A 20,703-nucleotide genomic window follows, 5' to 3' on the forward strand; every position below is an offset into this window, starting at 1 on the left:
AACATCGTTGAGCCAATCAGCACCCAGGAACTTAACCGCATGCTCTGAATGGGCAGCTTCTCAGCCATCCGCCTCTAGCGTCCCTTGTATGAAATCAACTGGGCAAACCTACTGAGGAAGCATGTACCATATTTAAAAAGACCAATTGTCTGCTTTAATCCGCAAACCAACAAAAAATCGGCAGTATATATTTAGATATGCTTAACTATAAAATTCGCGATAGAGTGAAGCCGTGAAAGTCGAAGCACGATATAGCGAGGTATTACTTTATATTTTATGCACAAGGTCATCAAATTATTGCAGTGGTTATTGCTGCAGATTCCTAACTCTAGACATGTGCTCTGTTTCCAACCTACCCTTTTAAAGTGTGTACGCGTTGAATAATGAGAAGAGCGCTATATAAATATAAAGAAATATTAACTTTTCATAGTCACAAGTTGTTTTCCCTGCCTAAGATAAAGTCATCACTGAAGGAGGATCACAGGAATCGTTGGGTAGAGGGGTCCTTTCATCGGATTGGCTGGCACAGCGCTATCCCCGCTGTGGAATAGCCAATTGGGGGAGGCAGCTTGAGGGCTGAGGTCTCCAGGACTGTAAACAAATCCAAATAATATTATTTGATATCATCTACTGTTATATTCTACTCCATACATTTTTATACTGTATTGAGGATTACTTCTGTATATTGTATTGTGTTGACCCCCTTCTCTTTAGCGCCCACTGCACGCCCAGCAACCTCTCTTTGAACTGCCTGTCCCAAGGTTTCTTCCATTTCTTTTTCCCTACCAGGTGTTTTTTGGGAGTTTTTCCTTATCTTCTTAGAGAGTCAAGGCTTGGCAGGCTGTCAAAAGGCAGGGCCTGTTAAAGCCCATTGTGGCACTTCTTGTGTGATTTTGGGCTCTACAAAAATAAATTGTATTGTATTGTAAGTTACATTAATCTTCTTATATAATACGATACTGTCTGTTTGTTTGTCCAGGATTTTCTATCACCTGTAGCTCTCAAACTGTTTGACCTATTGACCTGGAATATAGTACACATATACTACGTGACCTCTACTGTCCGCTTTCGGGGTGATGATTTTTATTCCTTTTTTTATTTTTATTTTATTTTATTGTAGAATCAACTCTCTGCAACGTGCAGCAGGCCGGCCGTGCAGCACATGCGTACGGCGCCGTTCTCATTCCTATCACCTTCGCTGTCACTTCCTCTACCTCTTCATATCTTAAATCATTCTTGAGGCAGATTAAGTGGAAAATTAAGAAAAACATACTAAGTAATTGCAACACAAACACTGACTTAATCAGTTTTAAAATGAAAAGATGCCGACAGAAGAAGAGAAGAAGTGGGCCGCTAGGGTGGAGAAAAGAAGAGCTGCTCAGGAAGCAGCAAGCCCATCAACCTCTGAGCAAACAAATGCTAAACGTACAGAGAAAGAGGATTAAAACTATTAAGTTTAAGTGTATTCACTGTACGTTATCGTGCAGTCCGCCATTACTGGTCTTTAAAAAACTCGGTGTGACTGAGCGTTGTGATGCCTTGTACCTAATGCCGTACGTGTAGCCTGTGGCTACCTGTGGCTTTGCTCTGGAAAATGAGCTCAGAAAACTAAAGAGTGACTGAAGGAGGAAGATTTAAAAAAAAAAAATCTGTTACTTTATAATAGTTCTTCCATGTAACACATCTTCATTGATATAATATACATACTGTATATACAACCAAATGTTTTAAATTTGACTTTGCACAAAACTGTTTTTATCCTGTCTGTCCTGTCATAATAATAACATAATTACTTGTATGATATAAAATTTGCTTTAATTGTCTTTCAAATAAATCTTTTGGTTTATTCTCAGTCCTATGACCTTATATAACATTTCAGTTAAAAAAAGAAGGTAACTGAATTTTACTAAAAGAAGGTTTTTCGTTTTTCAGCCAGGTTAATTGCAACAGCCCTGCTTATCACTCGTGTTTCCTGTAATTTTTCAAGCAGTGCCATTGTATCAGATATGAGCTGAAAGAGTTGCTTTGTTGGCTGCTGTCATGGGACAAAATCAGTGACATTTAATCCAAGTTTGTTTAACTAATTCCTAGCTTTCCTCTGTAACCATGGATAATACTAAAAAATCAATAATAAAGGCAACTCTCTGCTCATTAGATAAAATCAGTAGTTTTTCACATTGGGCTGTGAGCAATCTCAAGAGACGTTCGTGACAACCGGTGCCCGAGTCAGGTTAACTCTTTACTTCCAGCTGTTTGGCAACATGCAAAGGTTGGTTCAGCCATTCAGTGGAATTTTCTCAAGGGTTTCCTTTTCAAAATAAATTGTTATTTCTAGCAGTGTATTTCCTGAACCCACCTAATATAACGAAGCGTCATGAGTTGGTGCTAGCAGCTTTGGGTACAGGAATGGCCCTATCTTTTAAATGGCACACATATGCATACACCCTCACAGTCATACAAGGCAATTGAATTGGCTTGGACTATAATTTTACCAACTGCACGTAGGCAAAAAAAAAAAAAGATGTATATTTTTTTATTTGGTACATCTGTTTTTTAATGTAGGTTGCCACTTTGACCATGGTATGATTGTTGGTGCCATTTTCGATGTATCCAGTAGCACAGGAATGGCTGAGCTTTTGGGATTTTCACTTCGACTATCTCTGGACTTTATAGAAAAGAGGACGACAAACCAAAATAGCCAGTGAACTGCAGTTCTGAGGATGAACCCGTCTTCTTAAGGAGAGACATTAAAGAGGTCTGGCCAGCCACATTCAGGGTAACAGGAAGGCCACAACTGCCTGAATAACAGGTCTCGGCAACAATGATGTTCAGAACTGTACATTGGATCACCAAAACCATAAGACTTGCCCACTCATCTGACATATCTAAATTTGATTTGTCGCATGCAGATTATCAGGACAGAATTCGGGATAAACAGCACAAACTTAAGGGTGCATCTGTGGATCCTTCTTAGTCCAGTCTGATAATGATTGTGCAATGGTGTAGAGCAGTGGTTTCCAGACTCAGTCCTGAGGATCCACTGTGGCTACAGGTTTTTATTCCAGCCAATTCACAATTAGTGATAATAATTGATCTCATTTATTTAGATGGTCTTTTTCTCTTCACTTATTCTGCCTTTAGAAAAGCACAGTAGTATGATTTTTACATTTATAAAACACTAGGGGGTTTCCCCCTGCTCACTTTGCTCACCAACTCCCCCGGCTTGCACTATGCGCCAGCCACTTCTCGACTCTGCCACTCATGTTGTGAAGAGGGGGGCTGAACACACCCCAAGGAAATGAGGTCGCTTCTCCGAAACCCCCTCTTAAATGGTGATACAATGTGAAACAAATACAGTTTTTTTTTTTACCTCCTCTTTGCTCGATCAGCTGCTGGCTTGCTGCTGCTGCTGACATGCCGCGTGATCTGCATCTCGCGTGGCGCTTTGAACATTTAAAAGCCTGCACAGCAGCTGTCCTACTCTTTGTCTTTTATTTCCGGCCCCGGACTTGGTTACATGCCTTGGCACAAATTCTCGTATCACGGGATGTGAGTTCTTAATATTTTTTAGTTTTTAATTTAAAAGTTGAACAAGAAACTGAAAATCTAACAACATCACATTTAAATTCTGAAAAGAATGATACCAAACATAATATGTAGGTTTTAAAATAAGTCCAATTTAAAGCGTGACAAAAAACGTGACATAAAAAGTCACATAAAATAGTTGCACAAAATTGTTACACTTTTAGGCTTAGGATTTTATATATATAGAGTAGATTTAGAAATATTTCTATTTTTGCTTTAAACCCTTTCCTCTCTTTTGTTGTTGTCCTATTCTTTTGTTATTTTTTTGTGCAGTTTGCACCCTTCCTGTATCCTAATAATGATAATTAAAACAAACAGAACTGACAGCCACGTAAACAACACTGAATGATGAAAGGCTGCAGTAACTTGAACGTCAGACCCACTAATTAGTAAATAATAAATTAAACAATCAGAACACCTGGAAAAGCAGAATGAAAATCAGACTGAAAATTGTTAAAAATTAAAAAAAAAATCTATCCCCTTATACGTGCTTAGTTTTGTTATTTCTTCATTGACTCCAAAGCACAGAAACTAGGAAATAACAGCTCACCTAATGGTGCTAGGAGTCCAATTAAAAACAGAACTTTGTTGGAACAAAACCCTGCAGCCACAGTGGGACCCCAGGACTGAGTTTGGGAAGCACTGGTGTAGAGAATGTTTTCCTGGTACACATTAGACCTCTTAATAACCAACTGAGCGTCATTTAAGTGCCACAGTCTGCCTAGATAGATAGATAGATAGATAGATAGATAGATAGATAGATACTTTATTAATCCCAATGGGAAATTCACATAATCCAGCAGCAGTATACTGATACAAAAAACAATATTAAATTAAAGAGTAATAAAAATGCATGTACTCCCCCGGGTGGAATTGAAGAGTCGCATAGTGTGGGGGAGGAACGATCTCCTCAGTCTGTCAGTGGAGCAAGACAGTGACAAAAGTCTGTCGCTGAAGCTGCTCCTCTGCCTGGTGATGACACTGTTCAGTGGATGCAGTGGATTCTTCTTGATTGACAGGAGTTTGCTTAGTGCCCGTCGCTCTGCCACAGATGTTAAACTTTCCAGCTTTATTCCTACAGTAGAGCCTGCCTTCTTAACAAGTTTGTCCAGGCATGAAACGTCCTTCTTCTTTATGCTGCCTCCCCAGCACACCACCGCATAGAAAAGGGCACTTGCCACAACCGTCTGGTAGAAGATCTACAGCATCTTATTGCAGATGTTGAAGGACGCCAACCTTCTAAGAAAGTATAGTCAGCTCTGACCTTTCTTACACAGAGCATCAGTATTGGCAGTCCAGTCCAATTTGTCATCCAGCTGCACTCCCAGGTATTTATAGGTCTGTATCCTCTACACAGTCTCCTCTGATGATCACAGGGTCCATGAGGGGCCTGGGCCTCCTAAAATCCACCACCAGCTCCTTCGTTTTTCTGGTGTTAAGATGTAAGTGGTTTGAGTCACACCATTTAACAAAGTCTTTGATTAGCTTCCTGTACTCCTCCTCCTGCCCACCCCTAATGCAGCCCACAATAGCATTGTCATCAGCGAACTTTTGCACGTGGCAGGACTCCGACTCGTATTGGAAGTCTGATGTATATAGACTGAACAGGACCGGAGAAAGTACAGTCCCCTGCGGCGCTCCTGTGTTGCTCACCACAATGTCAGACCTGCAGTTCCCAAGACGCACATACTGAGGTCCGTCTGTAAGATAGTCCACGATCCATGCCACCAGGTGTGAGTCTACTCCCATCTCAGTCAGCTTGTCCCTAAGGAGCAGAGGTTAATTATTGTTGCTGCCCGTATTCACCCTTTATGGCCAGTCTACAGTTTTTAAGATGGATAATGGATAATGTGCCACATTGCAAAGCACAAATCATCTCAAAGTGTTTCCTTCAACATAACAATGAATTTTAATTTAAGGCAGCTGTTTATAGAGTCCACAGATCTCAGTCCAGTGCTGCACCTTTGCAATGAAGCAGTTCATCGCTTTAATGTGAGGCCAAACATTCTGTATGAACTGTGTAATGTTGTCAGTTCAGCATGGAGCAGAAATCCTCAGGAAGGTTTCCAGAGCCTTGGTGAATCCATAACTTGAAGAATTTAGTACTTCTGTACATACTATAGGTAGACCTATTAAAGTGGACACTGAGTGTCTGCGGTTACTGTGCATGTAATGAATGTGCTGTGCCAAATATTATGATCATTTTTTTTTCATTTGTATGCCACATGTTTGAAACTAATTCTGTTATTACACCTTTTGCCTCAATCACTAGAGCTTATCAGCGATAAATGAGCAAGTCTCTTTTACAGTCAGTCCGGTTCTGTTATGACTGCGGGGCAAGTAGTTTCTTTATTGTAAACAATGGATAAATGGTCAGCATTTTGAATGATAGCTAAATAGTGTATGTATTGGCCCACTGGGTTTATGCCAGCCCAATCTATACGCACAATGTCACTTAAATCCATTTGTGGCCTTTTACTCAGGTTGGTTTAAAAAGAGGAGTTGTACTGTCAAGATAAGCATGCCCAAAGTGTTATTTAAGGAGGCCAAAATTTAATTAACATTTGACATGGTCTGGCTTTTGTTCCTTTGGGTTTCTTCTCTAAGCCTCTCATTGTATTATGTTTCATGTTTATAGCAGAAAATGTAACTTTCCTTTTCAGGATCAATAAAGTCAATAACTTGCTTACCAATTAAGAGTCACGGGGAGCTGCTGCATATCATAGTATCATTAGGTGAAGAAACCTGCATGACGCGCAGATACTCACTCACACAGGCCTGTATAGAGGCAGCCTCTTAGATCTTCAGGATGTTGGTGTTTCAGGAGGTGCCAGAAAACCATCAAACTTGGGAAGAAAATGCAAACTCCACAAAAATAGTGACCAGGGGTACCATTGTGTCACTGTACTGCCCATTCAGCAATTGCCCTAATGCATAATATACATTGTTAACATCATTGTACAAAATGTTCCTGTAAATAGGTGACTGTGTTTAATAAATAACAGAGATATCTGCATGGAGAGATGATAGATAGATAGATAGATAGTTTCCCACACGGGGCCTAAACAATAGTAATTCCACGCCAGACCAGGGGGTGGCGGAGTTTACTGACTGTCTCTCTCAGTCCCTTGCAGACCTTTCCTGGGAAATCCTCCTGTTGCTAGCTCCAAAGATGATGTAATTTCCAGGCACGAGGACAACACTCCCAGTTCCTGCACTGACGATGTCATTTCCTTTACGGGCTGTTAAAACTGTCATCTTGTCTCCATACAGGCAGTTCTGTTACGGACTCTGACCTAAGCATATCGTGCTACAAAAGAAAAGCAACTTTCTCAGCTGAGAAAATAATATACAGGTGGCTGTCCCAAGTCTTTATGATATCTCCAACTCATTCTTATTACAATAGATAGATAGATAGAGTTGCACATCTGTACACAGGGAGCAACCATAAGGCTCTGGTATGATGACTTCTGACGGTCACTTCCAGATTTTGCATGGAAATCTCACAACTTTCACCCCAGGTCCTATATAAGGAAGCTACAGCACCATTATCTGGCATTCACTGACAAACTCACCTCCGTAAAAGAAGCATTTCTGACAGGAGATATTCCCAACAATGAAAATTTGACGCAGAAAACAGCTGGTTAGTATACAGTAGATTTGAAATGGGCAATTGACATCCAATAACTTTGCTGAACTTTGCCTTCTTCTATCTGTCACGTTCCCCAAAACAGTTATGTACCCTTTGTTTACCATATAATAAACCACTAAGGTGTGTGTGTGTGTGTGTGTGTGTGTCCGGTCCCTCAGAGCAATCAGATTGTTCAGCTTGACTTTGAAAGAGGAAATGCGAGTGTCAGACATATCCAAGGTTGACTCTTGTTGGAATAGGCGCTAGCCCTCTGCATCCCTGAACTGGATAGAACCATTCTGAAAAAAATTATACTACTAGGAATAGAGGAATCAAACTGACACCCTGTCCAGGCCTGTTTCACTTCTTGCACCTAGTGCTGCCAGGACAGGCTCTGGATGTCTTGTTTCTGTCTCAGTCTCTCTCTCTGTATCTATCAAGACTATCAGGATAGATAGATAGATAGATAGATAGATAGATAGATAGATAGATAGATAGATAATCATCATGTCTCTGTTTCAGTCTTTCTCTCTTTGAATCTATCAAGACTATAGATAGATAGATAGATAGATACACAGATAAATAGATAGGTACATACACAGATAAATAGATAGATGGATAAATACAAAGATAAATAGATAGATAGATAGATAGATAGATAGATACACAGATAAATAGATAGATAGATAGATAATCGTCATGTCTCCGTTTCAGTCTCTCTATGACTCTATCAAGACTATCAGTATAGATGTGTATAAATTTGTGTGTGTTGGTTTATACAAATCATTGAAAAGAGTTCCTCAACATTTTAGTTGGATATGGACAGGCATCCCACTCCTTCATGATGGTTAACACTTGTTTGACCATTTTTCAACTCTACCAGTTTAAAACACTGTGTCAGTACTGTGCAGAATGCCTTTTGTGAATTTTGGCCCCTGTTACACAATCGAACCAGCAAGAGCAGATCACTGTTTGCAGTTTTGCTTTGGTGCAAATGGAGAGTGGAGCAGCGGTATTTAACATGTGACAATAAACATGCCATGTTTTCACATTCATGCATGCGGGGAAGCTGTACATCTATCTGCTATGTACTACATATGTACTGTATATAAAATTACCTTCATATGAAAGAAACTGTGTACTGTATCAGAAGAATAGCTATTTAAAAAGAGATTTTATAAAATCTATATATATAACTATGGTGAGAAGTCAAGCAAAATCACACCTCACATCTTGCCTGAAGAAGGGGCCTGAGTTGCCTCGAAAGCTTGCATATTGTAATCTTTTTAGTTAGCTAATGAATTGCTTGACTTCTCACTACATCCATAATGGCTAACATGGTACAACACCCTAGTACTACATACATATAACTATCAAAGACACGGCATGCATATGAAAGCATGATCCTTTTTTATAGTGTCTATCTACCCATCCATCCATCCATCCATCCATCCATTTTCTAACCTGCTGCATCCGAACACAGGGTCACGGGGGTCTGCTGGAGCCAATCCCAGCCAACACAGGGCACAAGGCAGGAACCAATCCTGGGCAGGGTGCCAACCCACCGCAGGACACACACCAAGCACACACTAGGGCCATCCGTCTATCTTAAATAGCCCAGTCTGCCTTACTGTCCTGCAATATACAATGAAATGGTTTTTGCCGCTGTGGGTTTGGCTCCCCACATATTGAATAAGAGTGTTCCAATAATAGCTCACACTTCTGCACACTCTCACATGGCCTTTTTATGATACAGGAGGAAATATGGAGAACATTGAGAAAATAAAAACATGCAGACACAAGGAAGTGTACCTACTCTACACAGACAGACATCATTCCATTATTTGGAGAAAACCTCCTGTGGCCATGAATACGCTTTGTTAACCACTGTGCCATCATTCTACCTGCTGAAAATAGACTTAGAGGAGAAGAAGGGAAAAGAAAGGCATAAAGAGGCAAGTAATATAAGTAAAGCTGGAGTGAGCATCTTAATAAAGAGTGTACCTGAAATTAAATCCAGACTACTCAGTGTGGTAATTGAAGACAAAGAAATCTATATAAATAAGAATTTCATTTACAAGGTAAAGTTAAGCTTAGACTGTAAGCTCAACTAAAAAAATTGCAAATTTTCACTGAGCCAGACTGGAGACCCCACTGTTTTATGTGCAGAAACTTTGAAAGATGGTCTTAGATTGGCGCTCAACTTTTGGCTGGTGGAATTCTTAGCACACAGGCTGCTAACCACTTTAAGTTCTCATGATACTGTTGAAAGAGTTGGCTACATTATGTTTTCTTTTACTGCGGATTACTGAATATTGCAAACAGGAATTTTAATTTTTAAACAATTTATAGAAATGTGCCAATGCCACACAACACCGACTTGAGCAAATCTCGATGAGGGCAGTCTGGTCAAGATACTAACCCCTAGTTTTACTTAAGGGGAAACAGACACAGCATATCAATGTGCACTTGGCATTTAGAAATTCATAAATAACAACCAATCTGTGAAAATTCATTCTGTTTTCAAAGTGCGCTGAAAGCCAGATGCATGAATAATGCATTTAGTAAAAGAGTTTTGCTTATTTGATTTTGTCAAGGTTCTGTGATAACCTTGTATAACTGGTGCAGTGTGGATGGATAATGGATAAGCCATTGGACTTTAAACCATAAGGTTCAATGTCTGCCAGTGACACATTCTGAGCAAATCTCAAAATCACAAAGTGTACAGCACCTGTGGAATTACGGTGCTAGAGGTTAGAAAGAGTAAAATGCAGTGGGATAGCATTTATTGTAGAAATGGTACCGGTAGAAAACCTTATCTATAAATCTAGCTGTCATTTGTATAGAGCTTTTCTTATCTATCTATCTATCTATCTATCTATCTATCTATCTATCTATCTATCTATCTATCTATCTATCTATCTATCTAAATAAGCCAGAAAATGTATAGATGGCAATAATCTCTGTATAGGTGTAACAAAATGTTCTGCGTGATTTCTTTAAAATTGGTTGCTAAATCATTCGAGAACGGTAAACGATTTCAAGAGAAAGGTCAACTGAACCCTTAACTGCTTTCAGCATGGCTGCAGGGGCTGTGGGCAGCATGTGCCTACTGTCTGCAATTTCTTTTTAATCACCTCTGTGTCTATTAGCTTGTGCTAGTTGATTGAAGAAAGGATTCTACCTAATGAGAATCAAAGAAAAAAAAATCTCATTATAAATGACTGCTGCCAGGCCTCCTATAAACTCAAGCTGTACAAACTGAAGACAGTCAGCCCCACTCTACTAATCCTGCATTGGTAAGAGTCAATCGATAATCATCCAGTCGCGTCAAAATATGGGGAATACTCTATTGTAAGTCAGCACTTAATCTTCAAATTTCAGTGTAAATATGATGATTCACCCAGTTGAATTAGAAGCATCTCTGGCAAGATCACAAAGGCGAGACAAACTGAGACAAAGCGACATCTGCATGGAAAGTCTACAGTCTAAGTCTCTGCCATTGTGGGAAATCATCCAAAACGTTCATCAAGAGCAATAACAAAAGAAGTGGGAGTAAAGATAAAAAGATCCACCCAGGGTATATCATTAGGCAAAAACAGCCGAATAGCAGATTCAGGGTTTTTTTTGGCCGCTCAAAGTTTGTATTGTGGACTTGAATTTATGTGTTTTTCTCTGGTCAGTTCCCACTGCTGACTCATAGCAGGTTTTCAAACAAAACAAATGTGTTTTTTCTATTTTCAGTTGTATATTAAATACTGTTTGGAATGATGATAAATATATAGTTGTGGCCAATTTTTGGTACTGCTACATTTTTTCAATTCTCCCATAAAATGGCAATGTAAAAACATATTCAACCAGTTGAAATATAGAAAAGGTGATCTGAGTTGTGTTTAATGTGTGCCTCTGTGTACCACAGTCAGCACAGAGAAAAGTCAGAAAAGTAAAGAATTCATGGCACTATAGTCAACCACTTAGGGAGTAGATGGAAGCAATGACCCCCACACTGCTGATGGCTGTGCTCAAGAGTTCATTAAAGATCTTGATCTTGTTTTTACCAGGACACTCGTAAACCCAGACATTCTGACTCCTTGCTTAGTCTCTCGAGAGCCCTGATTAGAGCCTCCATTGATTCATCTGCGTAGTCAAGATCAGTGAATCTTTCTTCACCAACAGATGCATTCTTAGCTGCTGGACCCCACGACCCTGCCCAACAACCAGTCCATGCGAGCACTGAACAGAGTAGGAGCAAATACACACCCCTGATGAACCCCAGAATCAAATTTGAAAAATGCAGTGGTTCTGCCTCCACTCTGCACAGCACTCACAGTACTAGTGTACAGCCTGGCCATGATATCCAGCAACCTCGAGGGGATCCCACAAAGTCTCAAGATGTCCCACAGCTCGAACAACTGAGCCAAACTCTTTATGAAAATTGCTAAAGGTTGCAAAGAAACTCTGCCAATATTCACATTTGCAATCCATGAGAACTCTCAGAGATCATGAGACCACTGCTGTGATTGCAATGGAGACTCTGATCAGGGCTCTTGAGAGACTGAGTGAGGATTCTGAGTGTCTGGGTTTACGAGTGTCCTCGATAAAACCAAGATCAAGGCCTTTAATGAACTCTTGGGCACAGCCATACGTAGTGTGTCTGTCTGCGGAGAGAGTGTCGACCTTGTCAAGAGGTTTACTTACCTCATCAGCAACATTCATGTCTCTGATGACTCTTCCTGTGAAGTCAGTAGACAGAATGGAAGAGCCTGGGGGACCATGAGGTCGCTGGAAAAGAGTGTGTGGCCCTCCTGATATCTTTGCAAATGGATGAAAGTCCAAGTCTTTTAACTCCTAGTAATTCCTGTTTTGCTATATGGTTGCAAGACATGGATGCTATCCAGTGACCTGAGATGAAGACTGGACTCCTTCGGTACTGTGTCTCTTCGGAGTCCCGAATGAGGCACATTACTTGCATTGTGAAGGAGCGTCATTTACGCCACTATGGCCATGTGGTGTGATTTCCTGAGGTTGATCCGGCTCACAGGATCCTCATTGTTGAGGACTCAAGCGGCCGGACAAGGCCAAGGGGATGCCCACATAACACCTGGCTGTGGCAGATAGATGGTCATTTCCGGAGGGTGGGACTGGACTGCATGTCTGCATGGGTTGCTAAACAGGATCCCGAGATGTTTTGTTTTGTGGTGGATGTTGGACACGTGCTATACCAGTGCATGCTCCTCAACCTGACCTGACCTGACCCGATACATTTTATGAAGGATTTGGTGCATCATTAGGACAACTGCAGTAGTGCCAATATTTTAGCAACAACTGTATGTAGTGCCTTGCAAATAATCATTGTCTCACTAAGATACTATACTGGCTCGACATACTTTACCTACCACTCCACTGTGGTGCTATATTGAGTGAATTATGTCAATGCAGACAAGATGGAAGGGAATGAAATTCGCATAACAGGAATGCACGAGGTAGCCAGAGTGACTAGAAATCTGGACAGGCCATCATTGGTCTCATGTGTATGTAAAAAATATATTGATAGATTTTTTTAATGTCCTTATTCTCCTGACATTTGATCATCATAGACACTGGTAGCCAAAACCATTTTGAAATATGATGTATTTCTCCCTTAACAAGGCAAGCTATTGCTCTGATCTTATACGTCTCCGTCCATGTAGCTGCCATTATCTTTTCTCTGTCAAATGCACTGGCTCTGTCCCACACTACTCTTGGGAGTCAAAGGCAACACCATCTGCCATCACTTTCCCCAACTCTGTAAATTCAGCTAAGCCAGAATATTATCTGAGACTCTGCCATGACCAGTACACATGCTGATGGTTTTAAATAGAGAGTGAGTGTTGTGAAGGTTGCGAGTGCTGCTCGGAGAGCTTGGTAGTTGGTCACCTCTCTCTCTCTCACACAAACACATACACACACTTTCTCTGTACTCAGAAAGGTTTCAAACATACTGACAAGCCACTGATACCTTTGCAACTTTTCTCTCACAGATCCAGAATTGTTATACTGGCATGTATTAATGATTATTAGATGATAATTCTTACAGACACAAGAGCCCACCTCCTTGACTTGTGATGTGCTGCTGGGAAAATCAAACCAATTTGATTTTGTCACAATGTGTTGCACAGAGTTGCATTGAATATTAAGAGTGCCGTCAATTAATCACTGGGGTTGTCACACTATACAACTGATAGTAATGGGTGTGCACTGTAACTGTCTGCACCTCTCTGTGATATTCGTGAGGTTATATAAATCAAGACTATGCATAAAAAGTCATGTTGTGTGAAGCATGCTTTAGTGCTTGTTACCAGTACTTGTGTAGCTTTGGAAATCAAAGGAGATTAAACTGCAAAGTGCTGTTGCTGCTATTTAGAAGGTAGAAAAATGTATTCAGGTGACGTTGTCAGTCCCAGGTGAGTCACGGAAGGGTCCACTCACATGCACATCCACACTCATTTAAATATCAGTGTAGCTCACCTGTAGTCATATGAAAAAGTTTGGGAACCCCTCTTAATTCTTTGGATTTTTGTTTATCATTGGCTGAGCTTTCAAGTAGCAACTTCCTTTTAATGTATGACATGCCTTATGCAAACAGTAGTATTTCAGCAGTGGCATTAAGTTTATTGGATTAGCAGAAAATATACAATATGCATTATAACAAAATTACACAGGTGCATAAATTTGGGCAAACCAACAGAGATTTTACATCAATACTAAGTTGAGCCTCCTTTTGCAAATATAATAGCCTCTAGATGCCTCCTATAACCTGTGATGAGTGGATTCTGGGCGGAGGTATTTTTGACCATTCTTCCATACAAAATCTCTCCAGTTCAGTTATATTTGATGGCTACCGAGCATGGACAGCCTGCTTCAAATCATCCCATAGATTTTCGATGATATTCAAGTCAGGGGACTGTGATGGCCATTCTAGAACATTGTACTTCTCCCTCTGCATGAATGCCTTTGTAGATTTCGACCTGTGTTTTGGGTCATCGTCTTGGAATATCCAACATCTGCGTAACTTCAACTTTGTGACTGATGTGTGAACGTTATCCTGAAGAATTTGTTGATATTGGGTTGAATTCATCGGACCCTCGACTTTAATAAGATTCCTAGTCCCTGAACTAGCCCCACAGCATGATGGAACCTCCACCAAATTTGACAGTAGGTAGCAGGTGTTTTTCTTGGAATGCGGTGTTCTTCTTCTGCCATGCAAAGAGCTTTTTGTTTTGACCAGATAACTCAATTTTTGTCTCATCAGTCCAAAGCACTTTGTTCCAGAATGAATCTGGCTTGTCTAAATGAGCATTTGCATACAACAAGCGACTCTGTTTGTGGTGCGAGTGCAGAAAGGGCTTCTTTCTCATCACCCTGCCATACAGATGTTCTTTCTGCAAATTGTGCTGAATTGTAGAACGATATACAGATACACCATCTGCTGCGAGATGTTCTTGCAAGTCTTTGGAGGTGATCTGTGGGTTGTCTGTAACCATTCTCACAATCCTGCGCATATGCCGCTCCTGTATTTTTCTTGGGTTTAACAGCAACTGTGCCTGTGGCCTTCCATTTCCTGATTACATTCCTTACAGTTGATGGCTTTTTGTAGCCTTCCCCTAAACCATGAGACTGAACAATCTTTGTTTGCAGATCTTCTGAGAGTTGCTTTGAGGATCCAATGCTGTCACTCTTCAGAGGAGAGTCAAAGGGAAGCACAACTTGTAACTGAGCACCTTAAAATACTTTTTCTCATGATTGGACACACCTGTTTATGAAGTTCAAGGCTTAACAAGCTAATCCAACCAATTTAATGTTGCAAGTAATCAGTATTGAGCAGTTACATGCATTCAAATCAGCAAAATTACAAGGGTACCCAAATTGTTGCAGAGCCAGTTTTTCACATTTGATTTAATTTCATACAACTAAATACTGCTTTGCTAAAAGTCTTTGTGTTGAAAACACCCCAGAACTCAAATGTTTCTAGGAAATGAAAGACATACCACTGTTATCTTTTTTGTTGAAAGTAGAGTAAATTATTATGCAGGCTGAGAGGAGTTCCCAAACTTTTTCATATGATTGTATCTTTGTGATATCGTAAAAAAAGCCCAGAAGACACAGAAGTTCCATGCATATTGTAACTTAGCTGGATATTGAACTTTGATCAATGAACCAATTAATTAATCGGTAACACTTTAGTGTAAGTACTGTTGAAATGCATCTATTACTCATTTACTATTATGTAACAAAACCTTAACAAAGCCTTCTTTGGGTCTTCATAACACAAAGCTTTAGTAAAGTGTTCATTCATCCCTGCATTGTGTCCTACTTCACTCTGGAGTGGTCTGAGGTGGCGTATCTTAGACACATTTCTCTTGATGTTATGTATTTAGTTTAAGATCTATGACTTCATCATACTAACATGTAATTTTCCCATCATGTCAATATGCTACACTGCACAGACATGAATAACTGATCTACTGATATTTTACAAGTGTTATGAAGACCAAACAAAGCTTTTGCTAAGGTCTTGTTACATAAGAGTATTTGCGTAATAGATGCATTTTTGCAGTACCTAAACTAAAGTCTTACTAGTTAATTAATTTGTATATAGTACCTTACTTTGAGTTTATCATTACCATTGTTTTACTTAAAACCCAGATTAGTGAATCAGGCAATATTTCTATTGCATCTTTTATAAAGAGTAACACCATGGTGCTTTACAATGAATACAGATGACCTACAGTAATCATGTAATGTTTATGGGGCACCAAAAGTAAAGAACACCATCACAAGGTGCTTACATTAAATGCAGATCAAACACCCAATCATTCAGTCATTCTACAGCAACGTTTATTGAATATACCACCACAAAGTGCTTTGTAATGCAGCCAGAATCAAACCAATTTATTAATCAGTCAACCAATCTTTATGTAGTACCATTTGAAGAGTTTGTGACATGTGAATCCCTGTCTTGCACCTCAAAACACGAGGCTGAGTCTCAGTACTTTAGCAAAACCAGCTTTATTCAGCTTGAAACAGGAACAGCACGGTTATTTTTTGTAGCAGGATCTACCACTCTCCTATACTCAGACACAGCAATCAGGCAGGGTCGTGACCAGGTTAATGGCAAAGTAATACTGTTCCCTGCATTTACAATATTCCTTGCATCACCCATCAATGGCAGGCGCTCATAGCGTGACCGTGATCTTGTAGGATTTGTTTTCACGGCAGGCTGCTACAGTACTGGGAGCCTGCAGGTGCCCCGGCAACCACAGACGTGGTGATTGTGCTTCAGGATGCTCTTCAGCATCTCATCCCGTCAGGGGGAGCCCCAAAAGAGTTTAGAAACCTCATAAGTCCATCTCCACAACACAGTTTAATCAATAAGTATTATTCAGTCTTCATATAGCACTATTTATGGAGTAGACCATCACAAAGCGCTTTACTCTAAACTCACATCAGTCAGTCAGTCAGTCAGCCTTTATATGGTGCTACTCTCATAGTACAACATCACATTGCTAAAGAATACATTTCCCTAGAGAAGTAAGGCAATAGTTTTACTAACCACTGTGTCACCTACCTAAAGTTGAGAGACCAGCAACCCTGGGCCTAATTAGTAGCTTTGTAAAAGAGTTGAAATGAAAATACTGAACAGAGTAACAGAAGCCATTATGTAGATATTATGACTGATGTTGTAGTGTTGGCATGTTTTAGGGTCAGGGTCTCATTTAAAATCAAGCTTCAAGACAGGAAGGCTACAGTTTGCCATAACTGAATGAGGTCCATTGGCAGGTTACTAATGACATTTCTTGCTTCATTTTTTCGTTTTCTTGCAGAGTCTGGCAGTGATTAAGTCACCATGACAACAGAACTGCAGGAAATCGCCATTACTGAGGAGAAGCCTTTACTCCCAGGGCAGATGGACCCAGTGAAGGTGAGACGTTGCTCTTTAATTAATGATACAGTTGCATTCATGAAGTGTACCCCTATCAGGGTGTTGGCGTGTTAATTTAATGTTTAGTCTGTATTAATAACACAAAACTCATGTACTCTACAGTACACAAGATGTGTGGATACTGAACCTATCATAAAAATCTTTAGTTTTTAAATTCACCATAAGTGATCTCAGTTGTATCCACAATTTTTGTTCTGTTTCTGATTTTTGGAAGAAAAAGTCCAACATTTTGTAAAAAGGTAAAACCACTGTAATTGTAATGATTAATAATTGGCATTGCATCTTGTTTGTATTACTGAGGGGTTCACCTCTAGGTGGTTTGTTAGATGAAACAATGAATAAATGAAAGGTGTTGGGACTATTAACTTTGTGTGACTGCATGTGAATGAATCAATTAATCAGATCACTACATCTTTATGACTGAGAAGAAAATCAATGTGTTCAAAAAACATGCAGACAAAGGCAGAACCTACAATCTCTACACAGAAAGAGTACAGATGAGATTCAAGGCCAGTCTTCTGGTGTGGTGAGGCGGCAGCACTAATTGTAGAGGAAGCTTAACAGCGTGTGTTTTTTTACTCCGCCTAGTCGTTATTCTGTTGATGCAGCACCCAGTGTTGCCTTGCTTTAATAAGGAACAACGATTGTTGCCAAGATTTGCTTCCTCCCATTTGCATCAGAGTGTTAAAAACAATAGTTCTTAAATAGCACTTTATTGGGTTTTGTGGTACCTCTTAGAATCACTGCTTCACAAAGAACCCTTTCATTCAGGGGTCTTTGCAAATAAATTGGTGCTTTTGGGCTTTGAAAGGGATGATATGTGGACAGAACAGAAATTTTTGGTCTGTAGTTCACTCTTAAAAATAAATTGTGCCAGAGTGGTTCTCCAGAGTGATGCCATAAGGGAACCATTTGTTTGTTCCCAAAAGACCCATCCACATGATGGTTCCTGAAAGAACCTTCATTTATTTAGATCTGTAGGTGACTACACGCAATATCTATGAATAGAAGATAACAGATTTATGAAATACCATTGTAAAAGGACTCTTTCTACATAGCTGCAGACCTAGTCCAGGTTTTCTTAATGTGTTAGTGTCCTGCTAATTAGCCTACCATACATTAAAGATTTCAATCCCCCCCCGACCCTTACATATGAGGACGTTTTTCAAAGCACAAAGAATCAACTTCATATGCAAAGAGCCCTTTCCAGAATGAAATGCAAGCAATAGTTCTACAAGGAACCACACAACCCAGTAAAGAACTACAAAATGCCATCAAAGGACCGATTATTTTTAAGGGTGTACAGTGTTTTTCAAAATGGGGTCTGTGATACATGGCAAGAGGGGATGCAAAATAAATGATAAAATTTGGTAAGTAATTCATAAATATCACATATACTTGGTATACCAACGGACTGCTTATTCTCTTCTCCTTTATTCACCATTTCACTTATTTTAAACAGCCACCATGAGATATTCGATTAGAAAGTAAAAAGTAATGTCCTTTATTAAACTTTCCAGAAAGTGTAGCCATGTGTATGAATGCGATGGAATCAACATATCCCACAAACACCTTTTCCAACAGCAAATCAAAACTCAAGTAGTTGTTGCCCTGCGTCGCTCTGCCGTGCACGCCAGCTTTTAAAGGGGAGTACTGTGATCTAGAAGACAGCTTTCTAACATGTGCTGAGACCTCTTGCACCAAGCATGAGCATAAGCACACAACCTTACATTTGTGTCAGTCTCTCCCATAATGTTCTGAGCCAACAAAGATCATTGGGAAACCTCACTTCACTCATTTTGTATATACTGCTGAAAATCACATCAACAACAGCAACAACATTTATTTATATACAGTAGCACATTTTCATATAAACACTGTAGCTCAAAGTGCTTTTATAAGATGTCAAAGGGAAAGTTGGAAGAAAAGAAAAACCAAGTAAGATTAGCTAAGAATATTAATAAACAAATAACAAAGAAAAAATAAATTTATATAATCTTATTAAACATAGGTATATAATTAGTAGAAGAGTAGCATCCCTAATATACAATGTCATGATATAAGTTAGTCTCTAAAGATGAGTCCGGTGATAAGGTCAGATTAAAAACAAAATCTCTAGCTAAGCTGTAGAAAAAAAAAACAAAATTGCCAGGGGTTCCAAGGCCAAAAGACCACCCAGCCCTCACTGGGCACATGAGTGTCAATCACTCATTGATCTGTTTTGCAGAGTTACATTAAAGCTAGTTAGTTAGCATGAAAAAAAAATCTTTTTACATAATGGATAGATTCTTCTGCCCAATATCTACATCTTTAAATGAAAATAAACCAGCTTCATGTCATTCTCTAACCCATTTAAACCAGATTAGGGGTTTGATGGCTGAAGCCTATCAAGCTAGCATAGGGTGAAAGACAGGAACAAACAAGGGATATGGTGCCAGTCCATTACAGGGCTGAAAAAAGGAAAATTTGACAGTTATTTAGAGTTTGGCTTTGTGAGTCCTCATGCTCACCACTGACAGCTATCAAGGCAAAGTATGAGGCAAGTATGCAAGGAGATTCTGCTTATCACCCATCCCTCCAAGAAATGTCTCAGAGACAAGCACACCCATTTCACTAATTTAGCAGGTACATGACCAATCAAAGTATACTGAAAAGTGTGGTGGAGTACAGTTGTAAATCTAAACAGTCTGAAAAGGTGTTTTACTTTTAAGAGTTTTATGCATTTTTTTATAATAAATGATTTGTTTGATGTTTCTGTATAGTGAGGGTCCATAGTTTTCTTTACCCTTCTAAGGGGTCCCTGATCTGAAAAAGTATGTGATCTCCTGGTGTAGTTAGTTACCTATCAGGATACTGACAGATCAAGACAACATGAAGCCAGTGTTACTGTATACTGCAAGAGTCAGGTACCCATTGGTATTTCACAGATCTGTTATCATCTATTCATTGTTACTTATGGAATCTGCTACATATCTAAATACATAAAAGGTTCTTGGAACTTTCACATGAATGATTTTTTGACAGCCAAAAATGTCCATCTATTAATAAATAACCTTGAGACACGAACAAGATTTAGGGCAGCCACCCGTATACTTGAATCCAGGCTGCAAAAGGCAAATATTAAGCACTGATGTGTACTGGATGTGGTCTGGTCTTCATACCTGGATGGCGGTAGTGGCGTCTTTGGGGCAGGATGGGGGCGGGGGGAGGTATCTTGGGAGGTACCAGATGTGAGGTCTTCAGGGACAAAATCATGCATTCAGGCAGAATTTCCAATTTTTGGCCTGTACTGATAGCAGAGAAAGGTTTAGCGCACCCCGCTACCCCTTGGCCTGCCCTAGAATTACCTTTAGCTGCCTCCCATGTGCCCGTGTGTGACAGGCGTCATTATAAAGAACCACCATTTCTAAGATTGTAGTCAGTTTGCCGTTGTCAGAAGGGGGTTTACAGATGGATGCCCTTCCAGATACCAGCCTGTTTTAGTCACTTTTTGAAGAAAACAGAA

At 39.8% G+C, this 20,703-nt stretch overlaps 1 protein-coding gene across 1 annotated transcript in view; it reads left to right on the top strand.

Moving 5' to 3' along the window:
• The window catches only part of ndrg2 (NDRG family member 2), a 292,176-nt gene that overhangs the window by 142,145 nt on the left and 129,328 nt on the right, over positions 1–20,703 (top strand). Inside the window, exon 2 of the mRNA XM_039745196.1 lies at positions 17,080–17,177. Coding sequence (XP_039601130.1) covers positions 17,103–17,177 — 75 coding nt within the window. The 5' untranslated portion in view covers positions 17,080–17,102. The remainder of the gene's footprint in view (positions 1–17,079; positions 17,178–20,703) is intronic.

The sequence above is a fragment of the Polypterus senegalus genome, chromosome 1 (genome assembly GCF_016835505.1).
Source record: "Polypterus senegalus isolate Bchr_013 chromosome 1, ASM1683550v1, whole genome shotgun sequence".
Classification (NCBI taxonomy): domain Eukaryota; kingdom Metazoa; phylum Chordata; class Cladistia; order Polypteriformes; family Polypteridae; genus Polypterus; species Polypterus senegalus.